The sequence below is a fragment of the Daucus carota genome, chromosome 6, assembly GCF_001625215.2.
Source record: "Daucus carota subsp. sativus chromosome 6, DH1 v3.0, whole genome shotgun sequence".
Taxonomy (NCBI): domain Eukaryota; kingdom Viridiplantae; phylum Streptophyta; class Magnoliopsida; order Apiales; family Apiaceae; genus Daucus; species Daucus carota.
In genome coordinates, this window is record NC_030386.2 from 29,470,708 (window position 1) to 29,494,090 (window position 23,383).

A 23,383-nucleotide genomic window follows, 5' to 3' on the forward strand; every position below is an offset into this window, starting at 1 on the left:
AGAGCCTCCTACAGATCTTGTTCTGTATTTAGCAAAAGCTTACACGAATTTTATTCTGTGAATTTTCCACCATCTTATTCTGGCATTGAGTTTCTTTTCCAAGGTTCAAGCTCAAGTTTACTTAATCATGTTCATGTTTAATCACACACACACACAAAAAAACCATATTTTAATCTTAACCAAACGTCTTTGCATAAAATATTTCATCACCAAAATCTATAGCTCTTGATTGACATAAGAATGATTAAAAGTTGTACTCCCTGGCATAAGACCGAAACTTCAAATGAACATCCTCCATAGACAGAAAAATAACCATGCAAAGCCTGAATGTTATAGCTTAGATAAAAATTTAGAAAAAGAACAGAATCTTTAACAAGTAATTTAAATTATAAGTCGGACACATGACAACTTGCAGTACATCAGAGTACAGGACACATCATTTGCATAGCTAATTTCATAATCCAGTAGTGCACATTGCAGAAAATACAGTCTTTTAGCGCATTCCTATAAACACATACCCAGACGTGATCAGCCTCTTTGATGAACAGCAATTTGATGAATGTCCATATCTTTTAACATGACTGCACGCCCACAAGAATCACATGGGGCAGTTCTGGAACCACAAACACTCTCATGCTCAGAAAGTCCTCTTAGTCGATCTCGTACATCTGCGGCAGAAGTCCCAGCTTGAACCATGTCCCCACAGAATTTGCAAGTAACCAGGCGCAGTGCGCAGTCTGAAGACTGGTGTTGCACCTACAGCACATAAAAAATGGACACATAAAACTTAATTTGAGGCAGGCTGTATAAAACTTTTTGAGATTGTTTCATACGACATATTGCAGATAAACAGCTGATCTCGCTTAGATAAAAAAAATCCAAAAAGACAGCATGACACATGGTTAAGATGATTTTATATTATAAGGATCCAAACAACAGCAGGAAAAACAAAATCAGCTGCAACCACCAGAACCAATAAGCAGAAAATGTGTGCTTACCATCTGTTCCTTCTCGAGTACAACCCCACAGGGGCACTGAAGTGGTTCGTGAAACACTTTCATGTGCTTCTCAATTTCTCCCCCATGAAAGGCTAATCCGCACTTTTCACAGTGAGTGTGATTTTTTGCATCATCAATTCTGAGAACAACACCACAACCAGCATGCTGACAGATCATATTATGTCTCCTGCAATAGGCCTCATGCAGTGCTATTGTCCTCGAGGGAATATAGTGCCTGCAGTTCCTGCACTCTACAGTATCAGCCTCCATGAATGTTGAGGATGTTGCAACCGCCTGCTGACCCACCTTGCTGTTGCTCCTATCTTGAACAGTCACAGAGAGCTCGTATTTTGTTTTTCCCTTGAAACCATATACACCAATACTATAAGTGCCTTGCGCCAAACTCTGGTCCCTGGAGCTAAGTACCAAAACTTTTGAGCCCACATCGTGAGAGGACCATCCATGTTGATGCCGATTTGGAAATAAGAGGGGGTGCTTGGAAATATACAGATCAGTATCCCCATCTTGTGCCTCCATGTCTATCTTTACCTCAATTTCAGAGTCCCCAGAAGAAATCAATTCCCAGACATCGACATCGATTGAAAATTTGTAATACATATAATTCCCTTCTTCCACCACTCCAAATTCCGACTTCCCAAACATGATTGGTATCAAAACATGCTGATCTGTTTTTTCAGGAGCAGAATCAGGACCTACGATATCAACCTCAATATCTGTGTCAAGGACAGATATGCTGGGAGAGGGTTTTAACTCTAGAACACGAAGATGATATGTAAGTACACCATGATTGACTATGAGCACATCATTTTGAGAAAGAGTTGCATGCTGGCGAAGGCTTGTTTCCAGAACAGCTTTGTGATTGGGTATGTCTGAAAAACCAAATTCAATCGGCTGAAGCTTTGCGTAGGTTCCTTTTGGTAGCCACACATAACGCACTTCAACCAAGGGAACTTCTGGAACAGATTTGGAGAATAAATTATTCCATATATGCGGAGGCAGCCCAACAAAACCCTCTTCTGCAGTGAACTCTAAAACTCCAGCATGAGTTGTTCCTGTGTTTTGACTTTGAGCCCCTTCGGTATTTGAAGAATTTACATGATGCACAAGAGAAAGACAAAAATGCAAAGGTCCCTTGTCAAAGGAACCTTGATCTGATAACTCTGTAAAGCAGGATGGAGGTAATTTAATTTTATCTCCAATACCCGGGTAAGGCACGGCTTCTAATACCCGATTGAACATGATTCCTCTTCCAGCAAGTAAATTTTCTTCCATATGCTGATCTTCCTGAAATTAAATGTGCATACCATGCAAACAATGAACCTCAATTTTAAAATGAATTGTTTGTTAAACTAGAATACAAGTAAACAATGAACATTAATATTACACTGAACTGTTATACTGGCGTGTAACACTAGAGAAAACCTTAAAAACATTGCTGGCATACATTTGTATATTATTTTCCTATAATCACTTCAAAAAAAATTATTACTTTAAACGAGAAGGTAAGTAAGATTAACCTAAACTTTTAGGACACAAAGAGTATATATGAATGAGCAAACCTCAAGGCATAACTATGGAAACACAAGACAAATTAAAAACGTCAAAAGCATACATGTAATTAACTGCCCGAGCATACCTTTGCTGATAATCAATAATCAATTACGAGTATTAGCTAAAGTGACAAAAAAAAAATCATTCCTGTGGATGGGAGGAAACATACATCACATTCATCAACCATTAAAAAGCAATAATTTAAAACTGATGTATTGCCTCAGCATTTACTTCCTTTATTCATTAAATAACACTACGAAAAATCCAAACAAATATAGCAACAAGCAACTTCCTAGGAAGCACAGACTCTTCATTCTAGCTAGCTTACGAGTCTGCCTCTGCTGAGCGCGTGTGGGACTCACCAGGTAGAGAGTGGGCTCAAAAACGGCATTGGACTCGCCACCAACTCGGGGACAACACGCTTCTGACTTGGGCCTTGGCCCAACTAGGAAACACCCAGCCCATTTTCTTTAACCTAATTTTAAAGAGAGCCAACTATATTTTGAGTTTTAATTAGTGTTCCACTTAATTGGAAGAATGAAACTTTCGTCACTTGTTATAGACTTAAGACCCATGCGCAAATCTTAATCTTATCAATCACACACACACACACACCAACACATTGTCGAGTCCCATATCCAAGACTCATTTTTGATTAGCGAACCCCATTATCCCGGTGTCACCGAATCCGAGTCCGTGCTTCATAGGCAACTTCACTTGTTTATTAAGGCTTCAAACTAATTCATCCAAAAAATTTGTGGTAACCTAAGTGGTAAAATTTTATACAGCAATTGCATTTGGCGACTTCCATTTCTAAAAGAGAGAAAACAATCCAAATTGTATTCCCACAAAATAACAATAAAAAACCCTAGTACTCCATCCAGATATGCATCACAAATTTGAAAAATGGCCCCAGATCTCACAATATCTGGAAGTAATGCACAAAATAACAGAGTTGGAAAAAATGGCCCCAAATGCCAATTATTAACATTCTAGCGTTTTCAATTTAGGTTGTTTTAACCCCAACAATGCGCTACACGATGTAGTGTTATGTTAGGGTTAACTTAACAGAACGCTACATAAACCAGCGTTGTTAGGTTAACACTAACAGAACACTAGACGATGCCATTTTTTCGGATCCTGATATTTAGGGCATTAATGATGGATATAGTGATAATGAGGGCCAACGCCCACAAATTTACAGGATACTGGTCCACATTACCTTAACCAATTTTGAGTTTAACTAAGTCATTTACAGAAGTCCTTAACACCAAGGAGGATCACTACATCAAGTCCTAAACGCACCCAGTATTGCAATTATCATTCCGACCGGCAAACAATTCATTAAATTCAAAACACAATTCACTGAAATCCAGATAAGAATTAATAATAACTCCAATTACAAAATGCACAAAATTAAATACTAGCAAGTAATAATTCAGATCAGATATTAATTAGTGTAAAAAAGATATACAAATATAAAAATAAAAAAAATACCTTAAGTTGAGCTTCCATAGCATCGATCCTACGAGATCTCTGAGCGGCTTCAATAGCTTCTCTTTGTCGAATCGCCTCCTGTTTAGCCTTCCTCTCTCTTTCTAATTTCAATCTCGCTTTCTGTTTCCTATCCTTCTGTTCCTTCTCGAGCTTCTCTCTCGCCATCCGTAGTTCAAAATCCATCTTTTCTCTCTACTTCGCTTTCAATTCAACACCAATTATATAAACACGTCGTGCGTTGTATATATAATCAGGGCAAAGCGATTGGGGGATCAGCGATGACGTTGTGTTTTCATGTCTTGACTCTTGAGGAGGAAGGGAGGTTTAAATAAATTGATAAATAAGTAATTATTTTATTTTTTGTAATTTTTTGTAACAAACCTTTTTGGGTCGTCAATATCCGGAAGGTTCTGGCACTTTCGCGTCTCTCTTTTAGTCTAAGACGGCATTCAGCAAACCCCGCGTCGGTTAATCACAGAATGCGAGTCCGTACTCGAATCGAATCCTCATGTCATCCAATAAATTTAGGGGTCATTTGTTAAATCTGAACCACTGATTCTGGATGAGAGGAACATCTGGATGATTAGTCAATCTCAGTATCTGAATGAATGATGTTGTTTGTTAATAATTCTACTAACTTACCTGGATAATGATAATTTACTAATATAACCTGTTAAATAATTAATATTACACTATAATAAGTCAATATAGGTATAATTTGTAGTCCAAACACTAATCATTATGTAACCCTTTATAACTCTAATCTATTACACAATAAATATTATTTTTCATATATACGAAGATATACAAATATATGAAAATTTTGATTTAAAATTATTTGAATAATAACATCAAATATTAATAACATAAAAATATTTATAAATAGATAATAAATTGTAAAAGCTAAATTTACGTGAGGACGTATAATCAGTTGGTTAATATAATTTAATTAAAATTTAATTTATTAATACTAAAATATGAATAAAATGATGTTAAAATTTAAATAATACCCGCTTATAGGCTAGTACTTATTTATAAGGGATAAAAATTAAAATGTCAATGTTTTTATTGAACTTTTATTGCAAAAGCCGTGTTAAGAAAAGGAGACTTGTAAATTGCGGGAAAGGACAATAGTGTATATCAGACTACAGGGAAGAACTGTAAGGCCGAGGGAGAGACGCTCTGGACGATTGAGAGAACATTTTTAGGTCGCGTCGTCCAGCTGATTTTTTGTGTGGTCCAGCCCAAAAAATAGGTAGTCAAATGATCTGAATGGATAGATTTCTGGACGAGCCCATTATTTCAGTCATTCACCTGTTATCAAATGACCCCTTACTAAAATTTTAAGACAGATCCTAACACGGTTTTATATTGTTCATCATGTGAGTTTGGATTATATATTAATCATTATATAATTTAGTCATTTAGATAATAAATATAATCAAACAACAATAATTTTATAACATTATTTCGCCTCTCCGATTCTTTTTCCCTCCAGTCTTTTCTATTCCTTCCGTCGAACAAATCAATCTTTGAATTCATTGAAGTCGTCGTCAACGACATCGTCTAAAACCACCATATCTCACTCGCATGAAAAGGCTGTGTGGTTTACGCGGTTATAAATACAAATAGTTTGTTAAAATTAAATTATAAAATTCGTCAGTAATTGAATATTTTTTGGAGGAAATAAAATATAAAAATACAAATGAAAAAGTGAAAATTAAATCACAAATACATGTTCAGCATAAATTGTTCAACATAATTAAACCGATGCATTTTAGCAAATTATAATGGACCTTAGTTTCTTTGAATTATGATGTTACTATAGAAGAAAACAGGCCCGTGTTAAACATTTGAGGAACATTGTGTTATATAAAAGAATTGGGCACATAATATAATATCAAAACTTTAATATTATGTTAGGAATCATCCACGAGAGGAAAATGGGGTATATAACACAGGTTTATGGTAAATTCACAATAACATTTACCTTTTTAACAGAGTATACAAGATAACTATCACCAAATCTAGGGTTAACGAGTTTACTAAGGTCGTCTTTTGGAGCTGGCTCGTTGAAAACTTTTTCCAACTAAGATTGATGAGAGTAAATTGGATATTAGGGATCTTGAGTTATGATGTGTTATTTTATAACTAACCGCAAGCGCACGGTATCTATCGTAGTGCAGACTGGCAAATGCGGGTCGTATCCTCAAGGAGACAGATGCTATCAATTTTATTCAGTTATATTCAATTGTTTCCGGAACAAAATGATTATTAAATATATTTTAAATAACTAAATTACACTAACTAAAAAGACACTAAAATAATATATTAAAGTCTAGGGCAATCAGGTCCACCATGCTCACACAATGACTGGCTCTAAGCTAAAGCAATTAAAGTGGTCAAATAACAAGAGTATGTTAATCTCTCTCAAGCATCAACACTCTCGAAACATGATTACACGTACAATCACTTTTAGTAATTCAATTAATCAGGCAATTAAAGCAAGGTTAATCTCTCTCGAGTATTAACGCTTTCAGAAATCCAATGATGCTCTCGCACTCAAATTCAATTCTGCTAATTGTATGTGTGCCTCTAGTAGTATATCTCTCGATCATACTCCTATTCGCATAGAATCAATTCATGATATCGGCCGATTACACAAATCAATACTTAAACATATCAATTAGAATTAACCAATCAAACAAATCACTGTAAAATCATGCCAATATCATAGTGCAAACATGGCTTCCCCTTAAACCCTAGAACACACTACTCAATAATAACTAAACAAGTAAAACAACTAGGACAATAAAGAAACATAATAAACTAATAAGGGTAGAGAAGAAAACTATAGATTAAAACCCTTAACCTCCATTGTTGTCACATCCATGGAAGTCACGGCCTCCTCCTAAGTCACTAACCCTAATTCTAATCTAATAGTATATATTGATAAAACTAACAACTATCTCTAATAATATAAAGTCTTTTAATATTTAATAGTAGGGATAAGTTCTATGGAGACCACGTTTTCATTGGAGACTTGGAGACCACTTATGTACTGCAACTAAAATACTTCATAAAAACATTGCAAAACGTATTATTTTTCGAATCATGTTCTACAAAGATCATCATTTTATTAACAATCTTGCAAATTTTATACATTTGGCAAATAAAACACTAAAAAACATATTATTTTACAAAACCATGTTTAGTGTGCGGAACATTTGTTCATCTTGCAGAACATACATGTTCTGCTTGTTTAGCATAGATAATTTTCAACATTTTCAATGAAATAGTGATATTTATCGAATGTGCTTCGCAAAACAATAAATTTGATAGTGTTTTAATTACAGAATATAAGTGGTCTCCAAGGTCTCCGATGAAAACGTGGTCTCCATAGAACCTTTCTCTTTAAAACTAATATACAAATAAAATTCCAAAACCAAGTAGGATTTAGTTTCAAAATTCGTAGCATTCTGTTCTGTCCAGTTTTTGGGCTTTTCCAGTTGGATTTTTCTTGCTGGGCCACTTCTAAATTAAAGAAAATTCCAAGGGCTTCGCGTGGGCTGTAAGATCGTCCAATTCTGACATCCGGAACTCAAGATATGGCCCGAACAGTGAAGAAATCGGGTAAAACCCAATAAATCCGAATTTTCTTAGAATTTAGCTATAAAATAGCTAATTTATCTTCAAATCCTTCTCAACTTGGAATTCTTTATTCCCTACAATAAAACATTAAAATATATTAAATAAATATCCAAATTAGTGCAAAATATAATAAAATATGAGAATAAAATCATATAGAATATATATAAAAATATATTCTATCAAGTTACTTAAGTGTACCAACACTTAAGTGTACACGTTGGTGGACCGCTTCACGCATAGATTATTATGTATACTCGATGATTATACGTTCACTCAAAATTCTAGTGGAAAGTTGAACTTAGTTGGATAAAGAATTTGAGGAGTTGAAGATTACTAAATTAAAGAGATATGAGAAACTAATGATAATGTGGCAATCAATATAACAAAGACTCAACTGAAGTTGGAAATAATCTCAAAAAAATACCTAAATATCCAATTGAGTTGATAGAGTCATGAATAAGCAATCAAACTTACAAGATCAACAGAATGATCATATACAATTTAACTTTTAAATTTTGAATGAGGACCGTCTATTAGAATAAGTCTGTTACCACTTAAAACATATTAGATATTTATAGTGATAAAGAAACGAGAATATTATAATATCGTTTGTACCTTGACACTAACTACTTTCTTTTTATTTTAACTATAATTTATATTAAAATTAGAATTTTAAACTATGCACAAATATTATTATATTACAAAGACACGTCAAAAGGTCAAATTTTTGTCAAAATGAGGTGGATGTAGTAATATTTTCAATATTGATTTATTTTGTCAAATTTAATTATAAGTTATATGTGGAACTATCGACATTTTTTGAGTTTTCTGCAACGCTTAAGTTAGAATTTTGAGTCTATATATAATGAAATTAGTTGGTTAATAATTGTACATCAATCAAAAAAGAGCTCAAAACATTTATCTACACACAATATATTATAGTGATTTTAATTTTTAATTATTGAAGATAGTGAGAAGCATACATATTATAAGATAACAAATTTCAAACATAATCAAAAATTTAGCTATCATCTACATGATGCTTTTCTACAATGTCATTATAGGCATCTGCAGCAGCTCTATTGTATGCAATTGCTTTTTTAGTTTTGTATTCTCCTCTTCCAACATATTTATTTGCTATCATAATTTCTATTTGTCCATTTTCCTGCCATGAATCAATTACTTCAATGTGGAATCCATTTTTTTGACATATTTCAAACAATAGAGTAACCGGATGTCTTGTCATCGTTGATGGAATAATTATAGGTTGCAACAACTTTTTAATGACCTACATTTCATAAAGAAATAATTAAACGACTAACATATATATAATATTTAGTAAAATGAAAAAACATAAGATTTTATAATTGAAAATCTCAACTTAATAGGAGTATATACCTTTGAGGTGATTTCATTACTGTTGTTACAGTCAACGAACACAGCTCCAATAGTAGATTCAACAATGTTAGCAAGAGTCTTGGGTGCATCAATTAATCCCACACAAGATAAAGAATATCTTGAGAAAGTGCTAACAAATTCTTCAATCTATATCACATTTAAAAAATAATGAAATTAAGATAAAATGTATTAAAAATTTAAAAAGAAAATTTATGAAGGAAAAAGATTGTAGGAGGATAGTGAATGCACAAGAATACAAGAGGATATGAATATAATGTATATTTAAATGTAACAGTGACATTCTAAACCATATTAAAGAGATAATTATTTATTTGCAACTATAATAATTGACAAAATATATTATAATAAATTTTTTACAAAAGTGATTTGTTTAGATATAAAACTCACGCAAACCTAATAATAGAACTTTCAAACACACAAATTCTTGATGAAGTCGAAACTAACTACTCCCTCCGTCCCCTTGAGTAGTATATATTGGGGGACGGGGACGCGGCACAGACTTTAATGTTCCTGCAAAGAGTAGTTGTGCAATCTATTTTTAAAATTTTTCTTTTCTGAATTAAAGTTTGGATGTTATATTCTTATACAAAAAAGAAAATTTCAAAAATAAGTTATGTAACTATATTTTATAAAAGTATTGAAATGCGTGTCGCAGTTAAAAAGAAACATATAGAATTAAATGGGACAGAGGGAGTAGTTGATAGCTAACATATGCTCTCGTGATTCTTAGACGGGCTATACCAAAATAAACCATTTTTTCTCATAATGACCTAGGGAGTTGAGGAAATTTTTACTTTAACATGTACATAGATATATGAACTACTAGTAGTAAAACAAAAACACAAGAGTAATCACAAATTCAAATACCAAAACTATGCATATATATGGAAAACTAGGGATGCACAATCAGTCAACTCTTACTCATTTTAGTGAGTTAAGAAATTTTGTTTTATTGAATAATTTTTTTTTGTGTTTATACTTTTTAAAACTAAAATTGGTACATATATTTTTGGTTGTTAATTATTAAATATTTTTTAGGTATGTCTAAATATTTTGTTCAAATTACAAAATGATCTGATGGCAATAATTCAAACAAAAAAAACTTAAATTATTGTTTCAAAAACAAGACTTCTATAAAGTAATAATTTTTTCCCCCTACTAATCAGTCTAATGTAGAAATTTCAATGAATCTCATTTATCATTACCTACTCCTGTATGACTATGACCAACAAATCTAGAAAAACATGCATGTATAAAAAAAGGAAGGTAGGGTTTACTAACTTGAGCACTAAGCAGGGGTTTATCATGCCGCAAGAACCTGTATAAACCATGTTCAGCTGCAGCTCGTGCCAGTTTCTCTGTGCTGACATTGGCAGACCGTAACTGAGTCAGCTCACCCGGCATCAAATCTGGATAGAGACTAAACAGTTCCGTCCCCATGAGAAAATTGAGTACTGTATCTCCTAGAAATTCAAGCCGTTCATAGGAGCTTTTTGGATTCTTTGTATAGGAAGGATCTGTGTAAGCTTCCTCTAACAACCCTTTATTTCTAAAACTGTATCCTATTATTTCCTCCACTTGTTGTAAATTTTCTGAACTCTCTGGGTCAAGTTTTCGAAATTGTTCTGTGATTTCTTCCATGGTCTAGCAAATATGTGATATTTAGTCTTGTGTAGTAAATGAAGATGGATGAGAAAAAAGAAAAGAAAGATCGATGTGATTTTGTGTTGTGATAAGAGAGCAGAAGCTTAGGCGGATGAAGTGTAGGTACAAATCTGTTTATATAGTATACCTAGCTAGGTATTGAAGTTAATGTGACGCGTGGACTGATTTGGATATTGCTAAACAAGTAAGTAAATATTGGATCCGTTGTATCTTTACTATATTTCGTTTTTAGAAATCAGTCATATTTGTTTCAAAAAAAAAGAAATCAGTCGTATATTTCAGAAAAGATATGTGAATGTTTACATTTTTGTGAAACTAAATACTTACTTTTATAAATAAAAAATATCAAAAAAAAATTATAATGACATAATTTTGGAAAATAATACATAAATGCTTAAAATTGACTCAAAACAAGTCATTATTTTATATATATATTTCCTAAATATACTCATGTCTTTAGTTTTTTTAATAATAAGAGGATGTAAATGCTAGTTCCGTGTTGGGGTTTCACATAAACAAACAATATGAATGTCTCTATCCAACATATTTTACATTCGATATTTAATTTTTCAATTTTCAAGATAATATAACAATAATTATTAATTATTCATCAAAATTTGATTATTTTACAAAAAGCCAAACAAATAAATTATGAGTGGGGGAGTATATTATATTATAGACACATACATGCATCAATAATTTAAACAAATGGATACAGTTTTCTTGACAGTTAATGAATTTTGCTTGAATGACCTTTACAATCTCGATTGATATATAGAGCGAGATGGGTATAAGGTATCCATAAAGGATAACAGCAGTTACAAGATGATAAAATCCAGACAAGCTGGCCTTGTTGGGATTAACCATGAAGAAGGAGCTCAAATTGAGCCTTCCAAGTTGTGAAATTTTGACTTCCCTGAAGCTTAATGGGCAGTTGTGATGTGGGATTGAATTGAATGAGTTGTGCAGTTGTTGATATAGTAGAGCTATTTGGATTAGAGACGGCCATGAGGTCTGAGTTGTATGTAAAGCGGAAAAATGTTGGCGATTAGTCCTTATGGCTCTGATACCATAACAATGGTGGAATTAATCTTGTATTTCATTCAATCACTTTACATCAATATATATACACATGGATCCTATTCACAGAATATAGGATAAGTGTTAACAACAGCTATAACATATCTTTACATTCCTATCCTTATCATGACAACCCTAGCAATACCAGATAACTACTATTACGGCAAGATAGGTGTTCCAGAGACTTCACTGATATGAGCCTTATTAGGGATCATATATATAGGCTGGCCCCATCTGGAGGTAAATACCATCAATCTGGCATCTGGTATTCTGTCTTAACAGCAAAACCTACTGAGCTAATTATTGAAATAATTAAGCAGAAGGAATGAGAACAGGATGTAAATAATTTTGTCCATCTGTTTCTCAATTCTGCTCCTTTTTGAAGGAGATGTTGTAGCATTTTGCATGACTTTGCTGTCATGGCCGGTGAAAATCACCACTCCATAGACATAAGCTGTATTTCTTAGCTTTGAGTCTCTTAGGAGGATCCTTTTCTACTTTAATTAAGCACGTCTCCAACCTGAATCTTCTCCCATGGTTCATAAGAAAATTCATTATAAACTTTTAACAAATTCCGGTAATTTGTTTGGTTTATTGACTATGAAAATTTAATTGAAAAGTGAATTATATATTGTTATCATCATCTACTTCTTAAGTTTCACCAGAAACATAAGTAAACTCATATGTCACAAAATAATTATAAAAAAGCAACAAAATAATCCATACAAAAATCCTAGTTTATTACATTTCTTAACCTTAATCTTCAACAAATAACTTTATATATGCATATAAAACTCATTTACAATTAATATGCAAGCAAAATAAAAAATAAAAAATCCTGGAGCTGAGCATCTTAACTTTGGCAGCTTTTATTAGCAGGCTACCAAAACGCAATGCTACCTTCCAGACATCAGATTGACAAGGGCATGGTTTTCATAAAAGGAACCAATATCCCAATCTTCTGTTGACGATGACAGAGTCATTAGTGCAACAACTATTGATCGCATGCTTGGTCGTAGTTGAGGATTCTCTTGTGTGCAGGCTTTAGCAAGCTGAGCCATCTGTCAAGTTCATATATATTTTTCGCGAAAAAGCTATGTTAAGAATTATCCAAGGAAAATGGGGCATGTAACACAGCTTTATGGTAAATACACAGTAACATTTACCTTCCTGACCGAGTCTACTAGGTAACTATCACCAAGCCTAGGGTCAACCAGTTTAGTAAGGTCGTCTTTTGGAGTTGGCTGGTTAAGAACTTCCTCAAACTGTAAAGGATCACAGGCACATAAGATTGTTTAAGAGTCAATTGAATATTAGGGACGCGGAGTTACTTAAGTGTACTGGATGTCAAAGACTTAGAATTGGATTTTGAACAGATGTAGGCTTTCTAAGTAAATCAAAAGTTTTGAAGACAAGCATTGTTTGTTCAAGTCAATTTAATGGCATCATCACTCCTTTGAACAAAGCCAACTTACCAATGCAACAAGTCCTTTTGACTCGGTCATCGAACCATTTGCTTTTACAATAGCATCCTTGGCTGATATAAGTTCATAAAGGACAACCCCGAAAGCATAAACATCAACTTTAGGAGACACATCACCATATTGGGCATATCTGCAGCCAAACATTGTGAATTAATGATTGTAATATATTTGCCACAGAAATGATATAAGCTTGAACCAGTACTTGGGATTTGTCAGTGCTTAATAGTTCTTGAATCCGTAAAGCACTCCACATATTATTATCAGTATGCAATTAGATATGAAAGGAGCATCATACTCTGGTGGCATGTATCCAAATGTGCCAACAAGCCTTGTGGGCATCGATGTACTTCCTACTTCCGTTAGTTTTGTTAAACCAAAATCTGCTACCTACAAGACAGAATTCACACAACTGATGTCAGGGAATCCACTATGAAGACTGTGAGATGTTCAAGCATTTGGTGAGGTTCGTGATGGGTATCAGTTCTTTTATCAAATACAAGCGATGCTTTTCAATTATATTCCTTGTGATGATTATCCAAAGAAAATTATAGATAAGAACATTAATTTTTACAACCTTTCCATGGAAGTTCTTGTCTATCAAAATGTTTGCTGATTTGATATCCCGGTGAATATATACTGGAACAGTATGTTCGTGAATATATTCAAGACCTCTAGCTGAATCCAGAGCAATTTGTACCCTAACAGGCCATGATAATGGTGGTCTGTCTGGAAAGAAGAGAGGTTTAAATAAGGTGGGGGCTAAATTATTTAAATATACATTTAGTGACAGTAATTTTTATGATCTTCTTTCTATAAACATCTCATTTTACCTCCTGAGCCCCTCAGATGTTCACTTAAGTTGCCATTTTCAATGTATTCATATACTAGGAAAAGAGAACCCTCGACACAATAGCCAATCAACCGAACCTGCAGAAAGTACCAATAAGTTGATGATCTTCAGTTTCCAATATTAGTACCATCATAGATTAAAGGAAAACTATAACATAAAGTTGGATCATAGGAACATTAAGCATGAAGCTGCAAAAGGAAACTAAAGCCATCCTCTAATCTCTCGCAATTAAACTGAAAGAGGTGCATAAGAAAGGGGAGGAGTTTGGAAGACAAGACCAGCAATGAGGTGTGTCAAGTATGCAGGAGTACAATATATAATCAACTGACTCTATCTCTACACGCTAATCTATTTACGAGTGAAATAAGATACTTTTACAGATTTGTAACCGTCTGCATATGATAACTTAATTGTCAAAAGTTGTGTGTGTCTCAACCCTAGAGTACCCAAAAATCCAACAGCTGCCAGTGATATGGCTTGAGGTGATTTTTGTTGCACTGCAGTGAATGAACATATTCTATCAACATTTCTCTTATTCAGTATTTAGACCGGAGCTCAACCTCTGTTTCAACTGTGAAGATATTCCCTTTAAAACTAGACCTGTTGAAGGTGCTTATCACCATCATCATGTTTATACATCAATTGGCAGGACCACAACACAAAAAATGTAACCACACAAGGAATGAGGAGAAAAAAGAAGAAGAAGCAAACGTCCACCATAACTAGTAAAAACAAAAGGGGGTATTACCAGGTTCAGATGATGAACATGCGTTAAAACCTTCAATTCAGCAAGAAACTCTCGTGATGCTTGCATATCCATTTTCTTGATTGCAGCTTTCTACATAAAAAGTGACAAGGCAAGTCAATTGATGATCCTACAGATACTTGATGTCTGAGGATAAAAGCCTTAAAAATCATACCAGCAAATCTGTTGGAAAAACTGTTCTTTAAAAATAAATTTAATTTTATTACAAACCTCGCCCCTGAGCTCCGCATAGTAAACAGCACCGAAACCACCTTGTCCAATCTTAAAAGAAATATTGAAATCATTAGTAGCCTTTGCCAACTCTTCATAAGAAAATTCGACAGATTTGTCCACTGTTATGCCTGTAAGACGGGGAGAAGCTGCAACAGTGGAATCTGCATTTTTAGCAAGGTATAATCAGAAGGTTAACTTGGAGGAGATGTGAAATCAGTTGGTAAACTGCTACAATAGCCATCTAGCGCACTGCACCTATGTATAAAATTAACTTGAAAAATTGTAGGATCTGACCAAACTTTTTGTTATTTTCTGGTGGATCATTTACTTAAAACTAGTAGCTGTCCAGTTACCTGAATCTATGACATCATATCACCGTGTCTCTACTAGATCTGTTAAACGTTTAACTGTGTACTGATATAGAATGTATCAAAATCAGTCGCTATTTCAACTATGTAATAAGTCTGGCAAAAAAATGTTGGTTCCTCAGTGTCAAGTCGCATAATGTAATATAATGGGATAAACAGTATACACATGATAAACCATGAAGAATGAGAGCTACCTTGAATAGACTGATCTTCAGCTGCTGGTGAGAGTTCAATCTTCGCGACCCGTCTTTTTCTGTAATATACAACATAGAAGCAGCCTGCAAACAGCAGCAACCCTGCTATTGCTGCTACAGATATGCCAGCTATGCCTCCACTTGAGATTCCTGATTCCATCAAAGAAAGACATAATTAAGCTCAAATAGTACAAAGGCTCGTATCTCTTAGTGAACAGAGAGATAAAGTGAATATCAGCCAACTTAAAGATAAGCCAAGCCCACCTGTGCTGCAAAAAGCAAAATAAATATTGAATCAGATGTTAATTGTTGCATAATACTGAAATGGTTCGATACTAAAGCAAATAGATAGCTCAGTAGTATAAAGAAGTTGATGAATTAACCTGTTTTTTATGGGTGGAAAGCGCCCAGTTTTATCTGCAATGATGGAAAACTTTGGTAAGAACACACTTACTAGCAGGTACTCTGATCTTTTCATGTGTTCTTATGTTTTTGATGTAATTGCTTAATTACCTCATAAACGAGTAAACAGATCTAGCACATCAGCACACAAAATTTAACTCCTTATGACAGAAGGTTCAACTTATTGGAATTAGATTTAAATTAACAGAGTGGTAGGATTGCTGGTTTATATCAGATTTCGGAGATATCAGGAAAAATACACAAAAACACACATTGAAAATTGGAATTGAGCCTTTAGCTCCTATCTGGTTGAATCAGCAAGTTAAAATTATACATTTGATATTAAATCATATAAAAGCCATATACTCAATCGAAAAAACAACTGAAACATGAACAAAAACTAACCTCTTCCCGGAACATAAACGATTCCTCTTCCAGCACTAAAGTTAACACCAGGATTATAACTCTGCAACAAAGTTGAACCAGCTCCTAAATCTAAATTCAGATTCGACTGATTAGCAACCGACACCAAACTATCCCCCACGCGGAGAGGAAAAGTAACAAACAATCCATACTCCTTTGAAACCGCATCACTACCACAAGAACAACTCACAGTCACATTAAGCTTCTCATTAGTATCCGGTATATTATTCGGATCAAAAGTATTAAACCTCTTCAACCACTCCACAGTCGTCAAATTCGAATAATACAAATTGGCTATCCTATCATAAGTATCTCCACTCCTAAGACTATACTTAAAAACATGGCCTAAGAATTCGCCATTAATACAATCACAAGGAAAAGGTATATTGATCCGAATATCGGACTGAACACTGTTCTGATTCGGAATCAGTTGCTTATTGTAACTAACAATCTCTTCGATCCTAATATTCGTAAAATCAGAAATAATTGTCAAATTTGATTCAGGCCACACGTAGTAGGAGCCTAGAGCAAGGCCACAGCCTCGGCTACACTCCGAATGGACCGACACGAAGACAGAGCTGAGGATCAAGAGGCCGAAACACGAAACGGAGAACATGTTTTGCGGGAGATGAGAATGAAGAAAGGGAGTTGATGTAACGGTCGTGAAGATTCGAGCATTGACTGAGTAAAATGGTGGGGAAAATAAAGAAATAAGGAATGATTGGATTGAGTGTTGTTTAGACATAACATTTGGTGGTATCTGAGTTGGTTAGAAACTGAGAATAAAAGGTTGTATATACAATGTTTGTTTTCGTTGTTGTGTAGTTTGCAGGCCTGTTTGTGAAAGACGAGATATTGCCGCCATAAATTATATTCAATTGTTGTTTGTGTCACTGTTCTGTTTGACCTGTTTTTTATTCGTGTATTCCTGGCAAGCCACCTGCAGCTTATAATTATTATTTTTTCACAAATCTCGAATTTATTATTTATATATTATATATGCTTACTTAAATAAAAATATGATAGTTTGAAGCAGTGTTGTAAAAAACGGGAATCAGACTAAATCGGTGAAGTCACGGAACAAAGATTAATCAGAAATTAATTGAATTAATCGGGGATTATTCGGATTGATAGGTGATTAATCGAAGATTTAATCAGTTCGACAAGTTACGGAACAAGGATTAATCGATGATTAATCGTGATTAATCATCGACTTTTTGAACAGAGGTTTGAAGGTTGAAATGGGGGAGGTGCGCTACTCCTACATGCCTACACCAAAATGGAATTATTTGCAGGCCTGGAATGATGAGTTCCCTGTATACTGTTGGCAAAACAAGTTGTGTCACAATAATGCTCCAGTACAGTTACTGGCAAACAATAAAATCTAGTAAATCAGTTGAGGCGTGTTTCGCAGTTGATGCCGCTTTCATGACCGGTTCAAAATATTATTACTTTAATATAATGAAAATATATTTTAAAAGAGTATTAAAAAACGGATTATGATACAACTATCATAGTGGTATGGCCTATATGGGATTTCTGCAATTTTCTCTGTTTTTTTATATGACGTTTTGACTTTTAACACAAGCATGCTTGTATAAAAAAAATAAGAGAGTAACAAATAAAATAGTTAAAGGTTATAATGTTTGTGTTCTTCAGTGCAACTTTTACCAACTCCAATACTTGACAATGTCTTGACAAAAGCTAGCATACTTGTAGTATATTTCACCACTCACACACACATTTAATATAAATTATTTACACAATAAACTCCAATTAGCTCTATTTCTACCCAAGTTGATTTTTACAATATTTGATCCGAAAAGGCCAAAGTATTGAATCCCTTTGTTCTCTTGTTTTTCTTTATATCTTGCCTCCTTTTCCTTGGCACTACTCAGAGCACAGCCAGAGAGCAGCTCCTTTTCCTTCATTTCCTTGATATGAACACCATTTAATGTATAAAAGGTTAATCCATGTATATATTTTGATAGCTGTGTACTCATTTTACAATGAAAGCCTTGATATGTATATCTTTGCTTCCATAATGCTTGTCATTGTCGATCTTTTCCTAAGAAAAGGTCTCAACTACTAGCATACTATTGACAATTGTTATGTTACTAGACGTGAGTGGTAGATTTAACATTAGATATTGCAGGACTCGGATTCTCCGAATGACAGCCAAGCTAACACATCATTACGGACTTTTGCAGGGTGAATTTCCGACCCTGTGGTTTTCTCGTGTAGCAGAGGAAACTGCAGAAAATTATTTCAATGATCGTCGACAGATGAAACATACATTGTAAACTAAAGATTCTGCAACCGAAGAGTTACATGCATTTTAGAGAACGTTTATGAAAGATTCTGGCAAGCAATTAATATGAATCAGTGTCGATATACTTCATTACGACTGTAAGCAAATGTGAGGGATAACAGGCATCAACTCCATCAAATGCAAAATAAAATGTGATCCTTCTCCGAAAGAATACAGCAACTTACTAGCACGTCACAAATGTTCAGATTTACTATATGCCTTTCTGGAGTCTTATTGTGAAGATTAATAATGAAGAGATGGAATATAGTTCTCCAGTAACCTTAGGAACAGGGAGAAAAGAAACTGAAACCCTTTGCATCAATACACAACAAAAGATATGACGCTGAAACATAAAAAAATTTGATTTCCGCTTTCCTGGTTGAACCAGTTTTCTTTTCATACAAAGATTCATGGCTGATACGACAAAAAGGAAAAAGCCAAGAACCCAAGCAAAAAGCAAATTGCAGGGGTAGCCTCATAATTTAAGCTTGCCAACTAACGTGTGGAGTCTGTGGACCTTAGCATCTCCTATTCTCCCTCCCTTGCAGACCCCCTATTTTGGTTACACTAATAAACTAATGATGTTTGTTCCTCAAATTTTCATGAGAGTGCATCTTTAACTACTGGTGATCTTAGGTGAATTTGCGCTAGTAGCTATGGCAAGAGAAGAAGAAAAGTTTGAGACAAGCACCGCCCCATTGCTTGCAGCCTTGGACGCTGCTATATCTTCTAAGCGTTTCCAGATTAATTCCCGCATCTCAAGTCTTTCTTCTTCTTTCGTTTCATCTTCTTGAAACTTAGCTAGGCACTCTTCGAAAAGTGCTTGATCTGCGTCTATAAATATTTTTCTCACATTCAGCGTCAAACTATGAACCGCTTGGTTCCAGTGAATCCTAGTGTTATTCTCCAAGGCTGGGAAGATAATGGGCAGTATGACCTTGCGATTCTGTGTTATCATACTCCTTATATGATCGTTATTCCATAAAAACAATGCACGTTCAGCTACCTACAAACGAAATCAAGTACCATAGAACAAAATAATTAATTATGAGCTTATACAACATAATCACAGACAAAACCAACATCAAAGCAGACTCTTAAGGCTGAATACTTAATGAAGAGTAAGCATAAAAAGAGGGAGGGAGGAGGGGGGTTGGCATTGGCAAAACAAGATGAATTGAGGGGGAAAGGGAAATCATTTACTTAGCTTAGATGGTACTATCTAGCTCATATTTAAATCAAACTAAAGCATGTTACACAAAGTTGAATCAAAATTTTTTAACCAAGATTAAGGATTGACTATAAAAGCTCATCAGATGTTCAGGAGAAACACAAGAGTAGAATATCTGAGTCTTGCACTCAAATAAAATTAGTAGAGAAACAGTTCCAAATTATAGATAGCTACAGAGTATCTCACAGACTCTTATGTTGCATTTGGTTGGAGTGAATGGAATGGAATGGAATGAGCAAACACAAGAGAAAATATAAGAGGTAGGAGGGAGTTTTGTAAAAAAATGAACAAGTGCAAGATTTTAGAACAAATTAGATATAGGAGAGAATGGACCATTCCTTTTCAAAATGGGGGTGTGAACTCTAGTATAGGATGTAAGGAATATAATGGGGGAAGGAAGGAATTTTTTTAACAATTGTTCATTATAGAGTTCAAATTTTATTCCATTCCTTCCAAATTCATTCATCACCCCAACCAAACACAACATTAACAAATTTCTTAATATTTAATATTTGCACTTATTAAGCAATCTTTATCTGAATTATGATAGAAAACTAGCTCACCAAGAGTAAAAAGGGCACACAAGTGTAACATAAGACTTATCAGCAAAGATAATATACGTAGTTCATTACCAACACAAAATACCATGAAAAAGGGCAAGTATAATAGAACAGTATACAAGAAATCACAAGACTAACAAAAAAAGTGATGTCTAATTTTAAAATATACTATATGATCCTCCTAAGCCCCCTAACACCCTGTGAGTAGATTATTAACATGGAACCAGAGCTCTAGTTCCAGTTGGAGGAGGTTCCTTCCTATCACCATAATTATCAATCATCAATTCAAACACTATTAAACTATTTAAGATGGGCACCTAGTGATCCACTCTTGGCCCAATAATGGGCTTTAGAGTGAGAGTAAGGGTGGGTGTTAATACTTAATATACACCATATGATTATGCTAAGCCTTCCTCACACCTTAAGGTTTTGGAGAGTTAGTTACTTAACATGTAAGAACCTCTACAGCGATGATATAGTTACAGAGTTTAGCTTTGAACTTAATGTAGCAAACAGAATCTAGTAGATTGCAATATACCTGGAAGTGTGAGCTGTTGAGACAGCGACCTATCTGACGGAACAGAAGGACCATGCACTTTTGGAATTCTGCAGTCTGGGTGGCTTCCAAAACTTCCTCCAACTCACCAAGAAACATGACTTCTTTTGAGCTATTTGTTATTGGCCAACAATTCAACAGACCTCGAATTACTGTGTCAGCCAGCTTAGCGTCCTTCTCCACAAATTGGGTTATACAATACGATAGTTGTTGGTGATACATTGACAAACTTCCAGGTTTGTGAAGGGGGATGAGTACACGGACAAGAAAAAGTTTGTGTTCCTCTTTTAGAGGTAAAGCAAACCCATTAATTATACTACCCAAAATTTCAAGCAACTCAGCAATCCCATTGTGCCGACCAGTCTCAAATATAAAAGTGTAAAAGATATTGTTGATGGCTTTTCTAATGAATGGGCGGTGCACCATAAACTTCCCATATATACGATGGAGAATTGTCTTCAAATACTCCCTCTCTCGTTGATCATCCGTATCAAAGAGATCAAGTAATCGCAACACAAAGGAATGATCAATGTATCTTTTTCCGAGCTTTGCATCTGTCCCAGAAGAAGCCACAAATCTCAAGAGAAACTCATACACAACCTGTAGATGAGGCCATGACGGCTCCATAGTCGGTTCATCATCCTCTGGGTCATACACATCTGGTAGTCTGTCATCATGATTGGATGGCAAGGCTCGAAAAAGATTTGCAGCTATCATTTTCGTGATCTCCTGCATTGTGACCTCATTAAACTTGGAAGTTACAGACGATATGTAGTCGACAAGTTCAAGCAAAGTCTGTCGCTTTATATCCTTCTCTTTGAGATTCTTCGAAGCATCATTAAAATCAAACAACACAGAACACATATTCAACTTCTTGATAAAAAGGCTGTGCTTTTCAGAGCTAGGAACCTCCCGAAAGCCAGGCAAAGCCTCATAAGCAGCATAACTAATCCCCTGGCCAGCTCGGGCAGCCACAGAACCCGACTGCATCCCTTGATTCGACTTAAGAGTAACACTCGACGATTGTGGACCATGATTACCATTACTAATAATCGAACCTTTCCCAGATAACGAACCACCCTTAGAACTATTATCAGCACCAGCTGAGTTGATTGTATTCATAGATGAAAATGCAGTTTCAGGGTCATTGTTCGAAGACTTATTCGATGTCTTCTTAGGAAGCTTACTAATTAACTGCTTAATCATATCCCCTAAACACTAACTGAAGCTCTAATTATAATTCCACCAAAAGGGTGACACAATTAAAATTAATCACCGTGAAATGTATCATAAATATACAAACTTTATCAAAGAAAACCCAAATCTAAAAATCATACCTTGAAGCTTCATATTACCAGTTTGGAACTAGAAATATTTCAAGATTTTGGCTTTCAAGATGCTCAACTTGAATGTATATTTTGTATGTATATCCGAAGACATGTAAAAAGATTGGGATGGGTGATGCTCATCCGTATAATCGTACAAGTTTGGGGTTCTGAAAAACAAATAAAAACCCTAATTGGTTCCAAATTTTAATTTCGATTTTAATAAAATACAAATTATGAAAAATTAATATTAAATAAATGTGAAAATAAATTTTTTCGCCACCCAACTTATTGTCTATTCAGATACTTACCACTAAACTATAATTTTTTTTCTTTTTGTCACTAATGTTAGGTTCAGATTTTTTTTTACTAACGCTAGGTTTAGATTTGATTGTTAACATTATGTTTTTTTTAGCATTATTAAAACATAGTATTAATCTGCAATATTATGGTGATATAATATATATCTCTATCTTTATATATAGTACTCTCTATGTCTTCTAGGTAATTTACTTTGGAGGTGAGAGTTTGACACGTATTTTAAAACTTCTAAAAGATTTAGTTTTATATATTATTTTATCTTGTTTTTTTGAATAAAAATTATGGTTGCCTATTTTCTATATTCTATATTATTTATAAAAAAAATCAAGGTTAGATGTCATCTGCAATATTTTATGCTATTATACAAAAATAAGAACGAATACTATACTAAAAAAAGACCATAGACACTTGTACAATTTCTTAACTTTGATTTGAGGTTCATATGATATCTAAATTGGTGGTTGAACTCCACAAAAATATAGTATAACTTGACTCAA

The 23,383-nt window shown here is 34.3% G+C and overlaps 4 protein-coding genes across 4 annotated transcripts; all 4 read right to left on the reverse strand.

The window, feature by feature from the left end:
* Positions 1 to 309: 309 nt before the first annotated feature.
* LOC108228125 (uncharacterized) lies at positions 310 to 4,553 on the reverse strand. Its single transcript, XM_017403611.2, has 3 exons — positions 4,068 to 4,553; positions 999 to 2,303; positions 310 to 756 (listed from the first exon to the last, which is right to left on the reverse strand). Exons 1-3 carry the CDS (start codon positions 4,248 to 4,250, stop codon positions 529 to 531), a joined length of 1,716 nt encoding a protein of 571 aa, XP_017259100.1. The 5' UTR covers positions 4,251 to 4,553; the 3' UTR covers positions 310 to 528.
* A 4,186-nt stretch (positions 4,554 to 8,739) lies between these two features.
* Positions 8,740 to 10,778, reverse strand: LOC108226220 (ribonuclease 3-like protein 3). Its single transcript, XM_017401167.1, has 3 exons — positions 10,419 to 10,778; positions 9,117 to 9,263; positions 8,740 to 9,006 (listed from the first exon to the last, which is right to left on the reverse strand). Exons 1-3 carry the CDS (start codon positions 10,776 to 10,778, stop codon positions 8,740 to 8,742), a joined length of 774 nt encoding a protein of 257 aa, XP_017256656.1.
* Positions 10,779 to 12,566: 1,788 nt separating this feature from the next.
* On the reverse strand, positions 12,567 to 17,399 carry LOC108224563 (lysM domain receptor-like kinase 3). The gene is made up of 12 exons (XM_064080267.1): positions 16,565 to 17,399; positions 16,141 to 16,174; positions 16,022 to 16,026; positions 15,732 to 15,907; positions 15,193 to 15,372; positions 14,965 to 15,054; positions 14,197 to 14,293; positions 13,941 to 14,092; positions 13,662 to 13,753; positions 13,358 to 13,496; positions 13,049 to 13,147; positions 12,567 to 12,943 (listed from the first exon to the last, which is right to left on the reverse strand). Exons 1-12 carry the CDS (start codon positions 17,325 to 17,327, stop codon positions 12,779 to 12,781), a joined length of 1,992 nt encoding a protein of 663 aa, XP_063936337.1. The 5' UTR covers positions 17,328 to 17,399; the 3' UTR covers positions 12,567 to 12,778.
* Positions 17,400 to 19,231: 1,832 nt separating this feature from the next.
* LOC108224564 (serine/threonine protein phosphatase 2A 59 kDa regulatory subunit B' gamma isoform) lies at positions 19,232 to 22,735 on the reverse strand. Its single transcript, XM_017399227.2, has 2 exons — positions 21,223 to 22,735; positions 19,232 to 19,899 (listed from the first exon to the last, which is right to left on the reverse strand). The coding sequence occupies exons 1-2, from the start codon at positions 22,444 to 22,446 to the stop codon at positions 19,510 to 19,512; spliced, it is 1,614 nt and encodes a 537-aa protein (XP_017254716.1). The 5' UTR covers positions 22,447 to 22,735; the 3' UTR covers positions 19,232 to 19,509.
* Positions 22,736 to 23,383: the final 648 nt, after the last annotated feature.

Excerpts from the sequence above, each read along its gene's own strand:
- LOC108224564 (XM_017399227.2), bottom strand. The coding sequence starts at position 22,446 with ATGATTAAGCAGTTAATTAGTAAGCTTCCTAAGAAGACATCGAATAAG. Across the intron at positions 19,900-21,222 it reads TCAACAGCTCACACTTCCAG|GTAGCTGAACGTGCATTGTT; the intron begins GTATATTGCAAT and ends TTTCGTTTGTAG.
- LOC108228125 (XM_017403611.2), bottom strand. The coding sequence starts at position 4,250 with ATGGATTTTGAACTACGGATGGCGAGAGAGAAGCTCGAGAAGGAACAG. Across the intron at positions 2,304-4,067 it reads CTATGGAAGCTCAACTTAAG|GAAGATCAGCATATGGAAGA; the intron begins GTATTTTTTTTA and ends ATTTAATTTCAG. Across the intron at positions 757-998 it reads TACTCGAGAAGGAACAGATG|GTGCAACACCAGTCTTCAGA; the intron begins GTAAGCACACAT and ends TATGTGCTGTAG.
- LOC108226220 (XM_017401167.1), bottom strand. The coding sequence starts at position 10,778 with ATGGAAGAAATCACAGAACAATTTCGAAAACTTGACCCAGAGAGTTCA. Across the intron at positions 9,264-10,418 it reads AACCCCTGCTTAGTGCTCAA|ATTGAAGAATTTGTTAGCAC; the intron begins GTTAGTAAACCC and ends AATGTGATATAG. Across the intron at positions 9,007-9,116 it reads GTAATGAAATCACCTCAAAG|GTCATTAAAAAGTTGTTGCA; the intron begins GTATATACTCCT and ends TATGAAATGTAG.
- LOC108224563 (XM_064080267.1), bottom strand. The coding sequence starts at position 17,327 with ATGTCTAAACAACACTCAATCCAATCATTCCTTATTTCTTTATTTTCC. Across the intron at positions 14,294-14,964 it reads ATGTTCATCATCTGAACCTG|GTTCGGTTGATTGGCTATTG; the intron begins GTAATACCCCCT and ends TACTTTCTGCAG. Across the intron at positions 12,944-13,048 it reads TAGTAGACTCGGTCAGGAAG|ATGGCTCAGCTTGCTAAAGC; the intron begins GTAAATGTTACT and ends TGAACTTGACAG.